The sequence below is a fragment of the Geotrypetes seraphini genome, chromosome 15, assembly GCF_902459505.1.
Source record: "Geotrypetes seraphini chromosome 15, aGeoSer1.1, whole genome shotgun sequence".
NCBI classification, from domain to species: Eukaryota; Metazoa; Chordata; class Amphibia; order Gymnophiona; family Dermophiidae; genus Geotrypetes; species Geotrypetes seraphini.
This window is the reverse complement of record NC_047098.1, coordinates 65,619,926-65,631,982: the sequence shown is the minus strand read 5'-3', so window position 1 is coordinate 65,631,982 and position 12,057 is coordinate 65,619,926. Positions and strand designations below refer to the sequence as shown.

Below are 12,057 nucleotides of genomic sequence, written 5' to 3'. Positions count from 1 at the left end.
CTGCTTTTGCATCACGACAACGCACTAGCTCACACAGCACTGTCTGTGAGGGAGATTTTAGCCAGAAAACAAATGACTGTATTAGAACACCCTTCCTACTCAGCTGATCTGGCCCCCAATGACTTTTTCTTTACTCGAAGGTAAAGGAAATATTGAAAAGAAGACATTTTGATGACATTCAGGACATCAAGGATAATATGACGACAGCTCTGATAGGAATTCCAGAAAACAAGTTCCAAAATTGCTTTGAAGGGTGGACTAGGCGCTGGTATCGGTGCATAGCTTCCTAAGGGGAGCACTTCCTAAGGGGAGGACTAGTGATATTCAGCAATGAGGTATGTAGTACTTCTACTAGGATAATTCGCGAACCTAATTGTCAGATCTTGTATAAATGTTAAATAGAACTGATCCCACTATAGATCCCTTGGTTACTGCACTATTCATAAAGGACAAGAGAAGAAAAAGGAATAAACCCTATCAAACCAATTAAAGGAGTGTATAAAAAAGTAAGGTTGTTGAGATGACTCTGCTGAGAGATCTACAAAAGGAAACTGAAGACCAGATCGTTTTCATAAAAGTATTTAATCAAGATATTTTTAATTCAATAAAACCCAACATGGATCCAAGTTTTGGCAAATCAAATGCCTTAATCAGGGGTAAACAATAAATGACATCCAAGTCTCAAGGATTCACACAGACTGTAGTACCATAAAGTTATAGGTCAAGAACATAAGATTTGCCACTGCTGGGTCAGACCAGTGGTCCATCGTGCCCAGCAGTCCATCGTGCCCAGCAGTCCGCTCACGCGGCGGCCCTTAGGTCAAAGACTAGTGCCCTATTTGAGTCTAGCCTTACCTGCATATGTTCTGTTCCAGTAGGAACTTATCCAACCTTTTCTTGAATCCCTGAAGGGTGCTTTCCCCTATAACAGCCTACGGAAGAGCGTTCCAGATTTCTACCACTCTCTGGGTGAAGAAGAACTTCCTTACATTTTACGGAATCTTTTCCCTTCTACCTTTAGCGAGTGCCCTCCCGGTCTCTTCACCTTACAAAGGGTGAACAATCTCTTTCTCTACTAAATTAATTCCTTTCAATATCTTGAATGTTTCAATCATGTCCCCTCAGTCTTCTCTTTTCAAGGGAGAAGAGGCCCAGTTTCTCTAGCCTCTCATTGTACGGCAACTCCCCCAGACCCTTAACCATTTTTGTTGCTCTTTTCTGGACCCTTTTGAGTAGTACTATGTCCTTTTTCATGTACGGCGACCAGTGTTGGACGCAGTGATTTTTCCTATGCTCTTATCTACATGAATGGGGAAGTAGGAGAACTACATTGATGGTTTGTTTATTAAGATTCTTTATATATTGTGTCTGATAACAGATCACATCAAAGAGGTTTACAGTGCTAAAATAAAAGTTAAAAAAAACTGTGAGAGGAAAAGAAAATTTGTTTACCTCCTTCTTTATCAACAGCTCATTAGCATTTACCTCCCCATCCTAGGAAAGCAGTTTGATTGATTTGTGTTCCTCCAAATGTCAGAAGATATTTAAATATTTGATAGTCAATAATTAATTTGTTACTTTACTTATTTTTTCAGGTAGACACTGCCAGTGAGATGGAAGAATTGGATGTTGACAGCACATCTCCCAACCCAGAATTGGAGGGCCAAGCCCCTGCAAAGTTGCAGGCCTTTCTAGCTCGATACAGGTAAAGAATATTTTCATTTATTAAAGTATGCTGAAATCTTTTTTTTTTTTACAAAGTTAAAAAAATTCCTTAAAGAAAAGAACTCAAAATTGATAGGAAAGTGAACATCTACAGCAGAACACATTTAAACTATGAATAATAAATTTTTACTATTAATTTTTACAATAAATTACAATTTTTACAATAAATTTTTACAAATTGCTTCAAAATAGAGAAACATTGAAACAATGGCAGATAAAGGCCAAATGGCCTTTCCAGTCTGCCCATTCACAGTATTCACTATCTCCTCCTGTCCCTAAAGAGATCCCATGTATCTGTCCCACACTTTCTTAAATTCAGACTAGAGAGTTGCAAGGGGGGACAGAAATCTCCTCCATCCCCGCCTGCCCCTGCAAGGAATCTCCGTTCCCACCTGTCCCCATAAAAAGTAATTATTATGTCTCTTTCGGATTCCATAAGCCAGGTGTTCAACTCCAACCCGCAGTCTGAGTGTTGCAGAAATCTACATCTTTTCTGAACACATGCTTCACCCCCTTAGCCTGAGAGTTAATTTAAAAAAAAAAAATCCCTGTTACAATTTCTGCAAGCAGTTCGTGCAGATTTCTTTTATAGTTCCTCTGCTTCTGTTTCTTATTTTTTTGCTTACAAGTTCGTTTTGTGATGACTTCAGTTTCTTTAGACCCCTCCCTGGTTGGTCACCCTTGTGCCTGTTATCACATGTTAATATTTTGCAGAGCCAACCAGTTCATGAATTACTTTTGTTGATGTGGATTCTCCCTCGTACTCCCTTGTCCTTGATTTGCAGGTATGTGCTTGGCTTTGGGACTTAACTGGGATTGTTTACTAACTCTCAGGCTAAAGGGGTGGAGCATGTGTTCAAAAAAGGTGTGGATTTCTGCAACACCTGGACTGCAAGTTGGGATTGAACATCTAGCATAAGGAATCCTCCAGGGACTAACAAAGATTATCGAAGGTATAAACCTAATCTTCCATTACTTCTGACAGTTTTGATTTTAGTTTTAATTGAGTTTTACAGAAAATTCAAAACAAGTCACACATCTGCCAGAATAGGCACAAAACCAATACCCCTTCCATCCATATTCTCCAACCTCAAACCAAGAGGCAGACAACCAAGGAAGAGGATAATAACCAGTCAGAGATATGGGTAATTATTTCTTAAGTCCATGCAGGAACAGAAGTCCATCAGCAGTATGTGGTCCAAGCTGTGATCATCTATCTTCAAGAACATGCCCAGCTGATGAAAAAGACTGCTCAGATGATGTGCTGGCAGCAGGCACTCCAAGGCCTCGTCTGGCAACTTCAGAAAGATTTCTCCAATTTGTAGATTTGGACTTCCAGTAAGACAAAATATCTGTGATTTCATCAATAGAAGTATGCTTCCACCTGAGAAAAACAGATTATATTGTTTAGAAGATGTATCTAGCAAGTAATATTGTCGTAAGATAAAATATTGAACTAAATACAGAAAAAAATATACATACTTCAGATATATTTGAAGAAGTTGAGGAATTGAAGTCTCCCAAGAAATTTTCTTCTAGTTTTATTTTACTGGGTTGCTGCAAGACCGATGAGTCATATTGAGTGTCTGCTGCTGGCAGCCTATCCACCATCTCTTTCTACTTAGACAGTGCCTGTGCATATTCTGTTGGTGCTAATGAACTGAACTTATATTTAAACCATGGATGAAGCAAAGCATCAGTACAATGCAACTGTTGAACTGTAAAGTATTTATGTCAAGTTTCAAGTTTATTAGTGTATTTGATTAATCGCCTATTAAAATTACTAAGCGATGTACAAAATCAATAAAGAGCAATAAAAAGAAACTTAACAATATACATAGTGGATACATATTATACATACATGAGTCGGGAGGAAAAGAGATTAAAAGTTACAATTTTTAAATTTTTAGTAGAAATAATGGAAAATACAAAAGGAGGGGGTGTTAAAAACCATAGCATTATTAAAAGCATATCCAAAAAGTGTGAAAACTTTCAATTATTAAAAGCGTCATTAAATAAATAAGTCTTTAATAATTTTTTAAATGTAGAGATATCTTTTTCAATTCTAATGTAATGTGGTAGGGCGTTCCACCATTGAGGTCCCATCACAGTGAACATGTCTGATCTACGTGTTCCGATAATTTTTAAAGAGGGTACAGTAAGTAAATTTTGTCCAGATGAGCGAAGTGATCGTTGTGTATTGTGTGGAATTAAGTTTCTAGATATAAATAAAGGTTCATTTGATACTAGTGATTTAAAAATGAGTAATATAATTTTAAATGTAATCCTTTGACCAATTGGTAGCCAGTGAGCATCTATTAGCAAAGGTGTAACATGGTCATATTTTCTTGCGTTAAATATTAATTTAATGGCCGTATTTTGTATTAGTTGTAATCTCCTTTTTTCCTTCTGTGTGATATTGAGAAGAAGGGCGTTACAGTAGTCAAGTGTAGATATTATTAATGAATGTATAAGTGTCTTGATTGATGTTAAGCTGAGAAATTTGGCAATTGAGCGAATCATTCTTAATTTATAATAACACTTTTTAACTGTTATAGAAATGTGTTCATGATAATCCAGTTTGTCGTCTATTGTTACTCCAAGGATTTTAACAGAGGAGACTAAGTTGAGTGGGATATTGTTAAGCAAATGGGTTTTCAATTGTAAAATTATGCTATTGTCAGAAGCCTTTGCAGTGAAGTGTTTTATCAGCTTTATTTTTATATTAATACCACATGCAGTGAGAGGCTCTTGTCAGTTAATAAGGCATTCTGTGGCCATATTGATGGCAATAATAGTATTAAGCAGGATATAAAGGGGGTCCTATACCCAATATGTATGAGACACTCCTTGCCTGGGAAACCTGAAAAGACACTAGTGTGTGTGTGTGTGTATATGTGTGTGTATATATATATATATATATATATATATATATATATATATATAAAAGATGAAGTTAAAGGATATAGAAATGCTTCAGTGTTAAAGTAAAAAGAATATTGTTTGGTTACATGTCTGACCCAGCTACATCCTGTTCTATTAACAGAATAGAGGAAGTACCTAAGGTCATTGTGCCCTCAATGGGCACATAGTTACACGTTGAGCAATGTACTGAAATAGAATACCCCCTCTAATGCTGACAGGGGCAAAGCTGAATAGCATGTGGTAACTAAGTCATAATTGTTGCTAGGGAAAATTACTAATGAAATAAAGGTTTATTCAAGGTTTATTAGTATTTGATTAGATCGCTTATCAAGTGTTTCTAAGTGAAATACACCAATAAAATTATAAGAACATAAAGTATCATACAGCTTTAAAAAAACTAATCTAAAAAACTTTAAAACAAAACGGGTACATATACTAACTGGTACGAAAGGATAGGGGGGTAGAACTACAATTCTTTATGGAAAGCACAGTAGGGATGGGGATTGGAAGAATGGAAAAGAGAAGAGTTGCAAAAGCAAAATGGAAAGAAATCATGTCATCAAAACTAACCAAAAGAACCCTACTGGAGTATGCAGTTTATCACTGGATCTTAATGAAGCAATTGTAAATCAATTGGAAGATGTACTAACTATGTACTTTAGGCTTACTAATAAATTAAATGATGTCATAAATGCAATAAATGGCCAGTCATTTGTAATTTGGGGAGATTCTTGGTATTCTACCAGTTTGTAGAATGCCAAGAACTCACAAGGCCTTGAAATGTTTAAACTTAAATTGTGTCTGGTAATTATTTCCTTGGCCTCCTTCAGAGATTGAGGAAAGAGCTGAGGGGTATAAAACCTGTTCATGTAGTTATTCAAAGCAAACATCAGGTTCCAAAACTTGAATGACATCCAACATGTTTTTGGCGGTATAAAATTTATTTTTTTTTAATTCTTTATTTATTTTTTTATGTTACAAGTGTAGCAATTAAACTCATATGAACTTAAAGATACAAAATTTTTTAAATAAATAAGTCTTCATTAATATAAACCAGCAGATGCAAAAATATTCTATAAAACTTGGCTCTCTGCTCAGTGCATGGAGATCTACAAAATATGTTGCCACTGATTTCAGTGTTAACAACACATTGTTCTACTGAGTTGCTACACATTGCTTAAGTGTTGTTAATGGCTGATTTGTGCATTTTGCCAATGTTACCAGTGCCATACAAATTTGTCTGCTGAAGGCCATGTGACAAAACAAGATTCAGATTATGACATGAACATCCAATCCATGTATATTCTCGAAAGGCAGCTTTCATATTACTGGTATTGTCTGTGGTGAACACATTGTCTTGATGCGCACTAAACTCATCCACCATGGACTTCACTGTCCATTTTATATTTTGAGAGGTATGATTTTCATCCAGTAATTGAGTAGCCAAGATAACATGATTCAGTTTGCCTCTTATCAATATACTGTACAGTCACAGTTATGTAGCTGTGGTTGCTTTGCTTGTGTGTCCAGAGGTCAATTGTCGTTCTAAACTGCAGCACTAAAGCTAGCTTGTCCATGAGTGCAATCTTCTGTTTTTCCACAACACCATCAAGATGATGAAAGATAATTGACCCACAAGGTATGATTTGGTCCAGGTCAGTATTCCCATATTTAACACCTATGGAGACGAGCTTCGATGCCAAATTCCTAAATCCTTCCCCTTCAATGATAGAAAAAGACCCGACATCTTTTGTCACACATAGCTACTAAAACATCTGCTACTTCAGATTTAATGTTTGCAGGTACTTTATTGATCTTATCTAAGAGAGGAAAAAGCTGGTGTTATTGTAGTCTTTGTAGCTGGCATTGGGTTTGCACAGTAATCCTTGTGAACCCATTAGCCATTGGTCCCATCATGTAATCTCCAAGAGAGGAACTCTCTTGCATCTCAAGCAAAGTGCAAAATGCACTTCTTTAGCATCAGCCATTATCACTTTTTAAAAGTTCCATACTTCACTCTTGCCCTTATTTTTTGTGTATGAAATATGGTTGCTGTTTGAATCGACAAGTTTCTGAATTTCAGGTTTCTTCTCCATCGTGATAACAAAAGAAATCAGTCTCTAATCAATACAAAGGAAAAATAAAAATGTATTTCCTACTGTACTGAGCAAAATAAAAGATTCCCAACCCCTGCACTGTGGTCTAGCATCTTCTTCCCTTTCGAAGCTAATTGCATAAATGATTTTGAATATTGACCCATATTGCCTCAAAAATAATCATGTTGATTGTACATATATTCTAATTGTAATAATATTTATCCCAGGACAAACAGGCAGCCTATTCTCACATATGAGTGACATCATCCACTGAGCCCAGATGCGGACAGCCTCTCAAGCAGACTTGCTTGTAGAAACTTAGAAGTTTCGAGTCTGCCACACCGCGCATGTGCGAATGCCTTCCCGCCCAGCACAGGGCAAGTCTCCTCAGATTTCCGCGGAGCCAAGAATTCTGTCTTTGACGCTCTGTGCTGAATTTCGTTTGCTTCGTGCCTTCTCTTCACCGCGGTTTGTGTTTAATTTCTTTTAGCCGAATCGCTGTGCCTTTTTTCTTTCTGTTAGTTAAAAAAAAAAAGTTATATTTTTTCATCGGCTGACTGGCGAGACAGGTCGCACACCTAAGGGCTTTGACTTCACAGCGGATATCTTCCTTCCTATGTCCCGGCCAGTCACGGACTTCAAGAAGTGTAGCCAGTGCCAGCATGCAATTTCCCTCACAGACCCACACTGCTGGTGTCTTCATTGTCTTGGGCCTAACCATAATCCAAAGTCGTGCATGCGCTGTGCTACTCTTCAACCTCGAGCCCTTAAATGTTGTCAGATTCAAGTGGAAAAGCTGTTCAGGATGGACTCTTCAGCTACACCCTCGACCTAGATTTCTGACTCTGTCAAGTCTTCAACGGGGGGGTCCTCCTGTTTCCACAACTCCGACCTCGAGTCTCATCAGACCTTCATCGTTTGGATCATCTTTGACCTTGAGTACACCTGCCTTATATTCCCCTGAGCTTTCCTCAGAGCAGAAGGTTCCTGCGGTGGTCCTTAAAATATCCAAGCATCAATCCTCCAAGTTGAAGCATGCTTCTACTTCCACATCGGAGCCTTTAGCCTCAGCAAATGGTCCAGTTTCAGACTCGGATCCACAATTGCAGGCTTCTCTCCAGACCATGTTAGAGCAGCAATTTGTTCAGTTACTGAGCAAATACAGTCCTGCCTCGACTCTGCTTCCTGCAGTCCAGCCTGGGCAATCAGCAGTCTCACATGAGGTCGAGTCCATGCCTGTGCCTCGAGCTGAGTCTACACACTCTAGGCAAGGAGTTGAGTCTTTGCGATTGTCTTGACAGGAATCCTCACATTCCACACAAGGAGCCGAGTCTTTGGGAGTGTTTCGCGATTCCTCGATCCAAACCACTGAGTCTATGGGGTTTCGATCTATAGCTTCTAGCCCTATTCATTCACCAATAGCACAGCCCGTTTCCAGACATAGGGTGAAGTCTCCTCAATGTTATCCGAGACCTACTTCCAGGCAGCACTTTTGTTGTCGATTGAGGCCCTCATCGAGGCATTGATCGAGGTGCAGGTCTTCTTCCAGAGAAATGCCTTCCTCGTCCAGGCCTTCCACCTGTTCGAGGCCTCCAACTCCTCGATCGAGGTCACCAATTGCAGACCCCAAGGATTCAACTGCTTCCAGTGCCTCCTCCAAGTCTGTCTATTCCTTGGGTTACCAATACTCCAGAGAGGCTTTGCCTTCGTTCTCCACTCGAGGCGCTTCAAGGTCATCGAGCCCTTCTCGAGGCCATGCTCTGGCGGATTAATAGTCCTTTTCCTCCTTTCTTCGTCAAATGGCTGACGACCTGGATATTAATTTGGACGCTGGTTCTAAATACTCTAAAGAATATTTAGAAGAAATGTATCTGCCTCAACCAGCTTCCTCTTAACAGGCTTCTGTCTCAAACTTTCAAATGAAACCTTGAGATTCCTTATGCTATGCCTGCTGTTCCAGATAAATTGGAATCGAGGTATAGAACTCTATATTGCAAGGGTTTTTAGAATTCACAGCTATCTCACCAATCCCTTCTTGTAGAATCTTCGTTGAAGAGGACCCATCCTTCCAAGGTCTATGCCACAGTACCTCCTGGAAGAGAAGGTAAGACTATGGACAAGTTTGGCTGTCACCTTTATCAGAATTCTATGATGGCTTCCAGAGTCCTCAACTATAATTTTATCTTCACGACTTATTTTAAGTTCCTCATTGATATCCTTCCAGGTTTTACAAAAAATCTTGATCAACATAGACATTTGGAGTTCCAACAAGTCACTGCTACCTTGGCGCAACTCAGGTTACATCTTCTCCAGTCATCTTATGATGCCTTTGAATTTTCTTAGTAGCAATGCGCTGCCTGGCCTGGCTTCGCACCATTGATATGGACCCCAATCTTCAGAACCGTCTGGCTAATATTCCTTGTGAGGGCAATGACCTCTTTGATGAATCCATAGAGGCTGCCACCAAGAAATTGTCTGAGCATGAATAATCTTTTGCTTCAATTGTCAGACCAAATCCCAAGCCAGCTCCTGCAAAACCTTCTCAACCTCTTCCATCCTTTCAGAGGCGTTATTCTCCAACGGCGGCTCCTTACACTCGAGCAGCTCCCAAGAAACAGCAGCAGAAGAAGCAACAGAAACCTCAGCCTTCTTTTGCCCCTAAGGCTGCACAGCCTTTTTGACTGTCTCAAACAGAGCATAACCTCCATCGTTCTGCCTCTCCTCCCTTCTCACCATAGGAGGTCGTCTCCATAATTTTTACCATCGATGGGAGACCATTACATCCGACCTCTGGGTTCTGTCAATAATCAGAGAAGGATACTCTCTTTATTTCACTCAGGTTCCACCAGAGCTTCCTCCAAGAGAGTATCCATCCAATTCATCCCAGACCGCCCTTCTTCAGGAAGCTCAAGCTCTGCTTCGTCTCCGTGCCATCGAGCAAGTTCATCTGGAACAGCAGAGCATGGGGTTTTACTCCCATTACTTTCTAGTTCTGAAGAAGACGGGCGATCTGCGACCAATGTTGGATCTCAGGGCTCTCAACAAATTTTTAGTCAAAGAAAAATTTTTCATGCTGTCCCTGGCATCCCTCTACCCCCTTCTAGATCAGAACGATTGGTTATGTTCTCTAGATCTCAGGGAGGCTTACACTCACATTCTCATTCATCTGGCCTCTCATCAGTACCTCAGATTTTGGGTTGGGAATCTGCATTTTCAATACAGAGTGCTATCCTTCGGCCTGGCATCATCTCCCAGAGTGCACACCAAATGCCTAGTGGTGGTATTAGCAGGTCTAAGGGACCATGGTCTTCAGGTGTTTCCCTACCTAGACTGGCTCATCGAAGATTCAACATCTCAGGGGGTTATTGTAGTGACCCAACAGACTACATGTTTCCTACAAAGCTTGGGATTCAAAATCAACTTTACCAAATCCCACCTTCAGCCCTTTCAGAATCTACAGTTCATTGGAGCTGTTCTGGACACTGTTCAATTCAGAGCATTCCTCCTTCAACAATGTCTGGATGCTTTTCTTCAGCTCTGTCACAAAGTGTCTTCCCACTCTTCACTCTCAGCAAGACACATGATGGTACTACTCGGTCACATGGCCTCGACAGTTCACGTGACTTCTTTTGCCAGACTTCACCTCAGAATCCCTCAGTGGACCCTGGCATCTCAGTGGATGCAGGCTTGCGAACCACTTTCTCGACACATTGCAGTCACTCCTTCGTTGAGACAGTTTTTCATCTGGTGGATGCTCTCTTCCAATCTCTCCAGAGGTTTACTGTTTCAGAAGGTCCTCATCAGAAGGTCCTCATGACAGATTCGTCGACCTACGCTTGGGGGGCTCACCTCGACGGTCTCCATACTCAAGGCCACTGGTCCAGCATGGATCGTCAGTGTCATAACAGTCTGTTGGAACTCAGAGTGATCTTCAATGGTCTCAAAGCTTTTCAACATCTTCTTCACGACCGTCCTCATTCGGATGGACAACCAAGTCGCCATGTACTATGTCAACAAGCAGGGAGGAACGGGATTCTCCCTCTTTGCCAGGAAGCTCTGAAGGTTTGGGATTGTGCAATCCTTCACAACACCTTCTTGAAAGCTGTCTACATTCAAGGGGCGAAAAACAGTTTGGCGGACAAATTGAGTTGTCTTCTTCAACCTCACGAATGGACATGCAATTCCTTGCCTCTTCATCACATTTTTTCTCAGTGGGGAACTCCTCAAATAGATCTGTTTGCATCTCCCCACAATCACAAACTGCCTCAGTTCTGCTCCAGGATATATTCTCATCACCTCGAGGCAGATGCTTTTCTCTTGTCAATCTGAAGAACGACCATGCCACCATGATTGTGATAGCTCCTCGGTGGCCGAGACAACCTTGGTACTCCCTTCTACATCAACTCAGCACCAGGGAGCCATGCCTTCTACCGATTTTTCCGTCTCTGCTTACACAGAATCAAGGGTCTCTACTTCATCCCAACCTGTAGTCTCTACACCTGACAGCTTGGTTCCTCTCAACATAACTCCTTCAGTTTTTTCAACCTGTACGAGACATTTTAGAGGCTTCTAGAAAGCCTGCTACTAGAGAACGCTATCACCAAAAATGGACTAGATTTTCTACGTGGTGCATCTCTCATGACAAGGAGCCTCAACATTCCTCCTTATCTTCTGTTCTGGATTATCGTTTGCACTTATCTACCTCTGGACTCAAGTCCATCTCAGTTCAATTGCTGTTTTCCATCAGCCTATTGAAGGGAAATCCCTCTCTGCTCATCCTGTGGTTTCCAAATTTATGAAAGTACTTTTCAATGTCAAACCTTCTCTCAAACTGCTTCCAGTGGTTTGGGATCTCAATGTTGTTCTTGCTCAGTTAATGAAGCCTCCATTTGAACCAATGGTTTCCGCTCCTCTGAAATATCTCACTTGGAAAGTGGTGTTTCTCATTGCTCTCACAGCTGCTTGAAGAGTCAATGAGCAGTAAGCTTTAGTTGCTGATCCACCTTTCATAGTTTTCCATCAAGACAAGGTGGTCTTCCATACTCATACAAAATTCTTACTTAAAGTGGTTTTAGAATTTCTTCTCAACCAATCTATTGTACTTCCAGTGTTTTTTTCCAAAGCCTCATTCTCATCCTAGAGAATTAGCTCTTCATACTCTGGACTGTAAACGTGCTTTGGCCTTCTACTTAGAACGCACCAAACCACACAGATCTGCTCCTCAACTTTTTGTCTCCTTCGATCCGAACAAGTTGGGACATCGAGGTGGAAGATAATATCTTTTTTCTTAAAGGACCCACAGCCACAAGAG

The 12,057-nt window shown here is 40.5% G+C and overlaps 1 protein-coding gene across 10 annotated transcripts in view; it reads left to right on the top strand.

Moving 5' to 3' along the window:
- Positions 1–12,057, top strand: part of TSPOAP1 (TSPO associated protein 1) — a 225,595-nt gene that overhangs the window by 136,672 nt on the left and 76,866 nt on the right. For all 10 annotated transcript variants that reach the window (XM_033922925.1, XM_033922922.1, XM_033922920.1 and 7 more), the window contains one exon: positions 1,596–1,705. In XM_033922925.1, the coding sequence (XP_033778816.1) occupies positions 1,596–1,705 (110 nt within the window). The remainder of the gene's footprint in view (positions 1–1,595; positions 1,706–12,057) is intronic.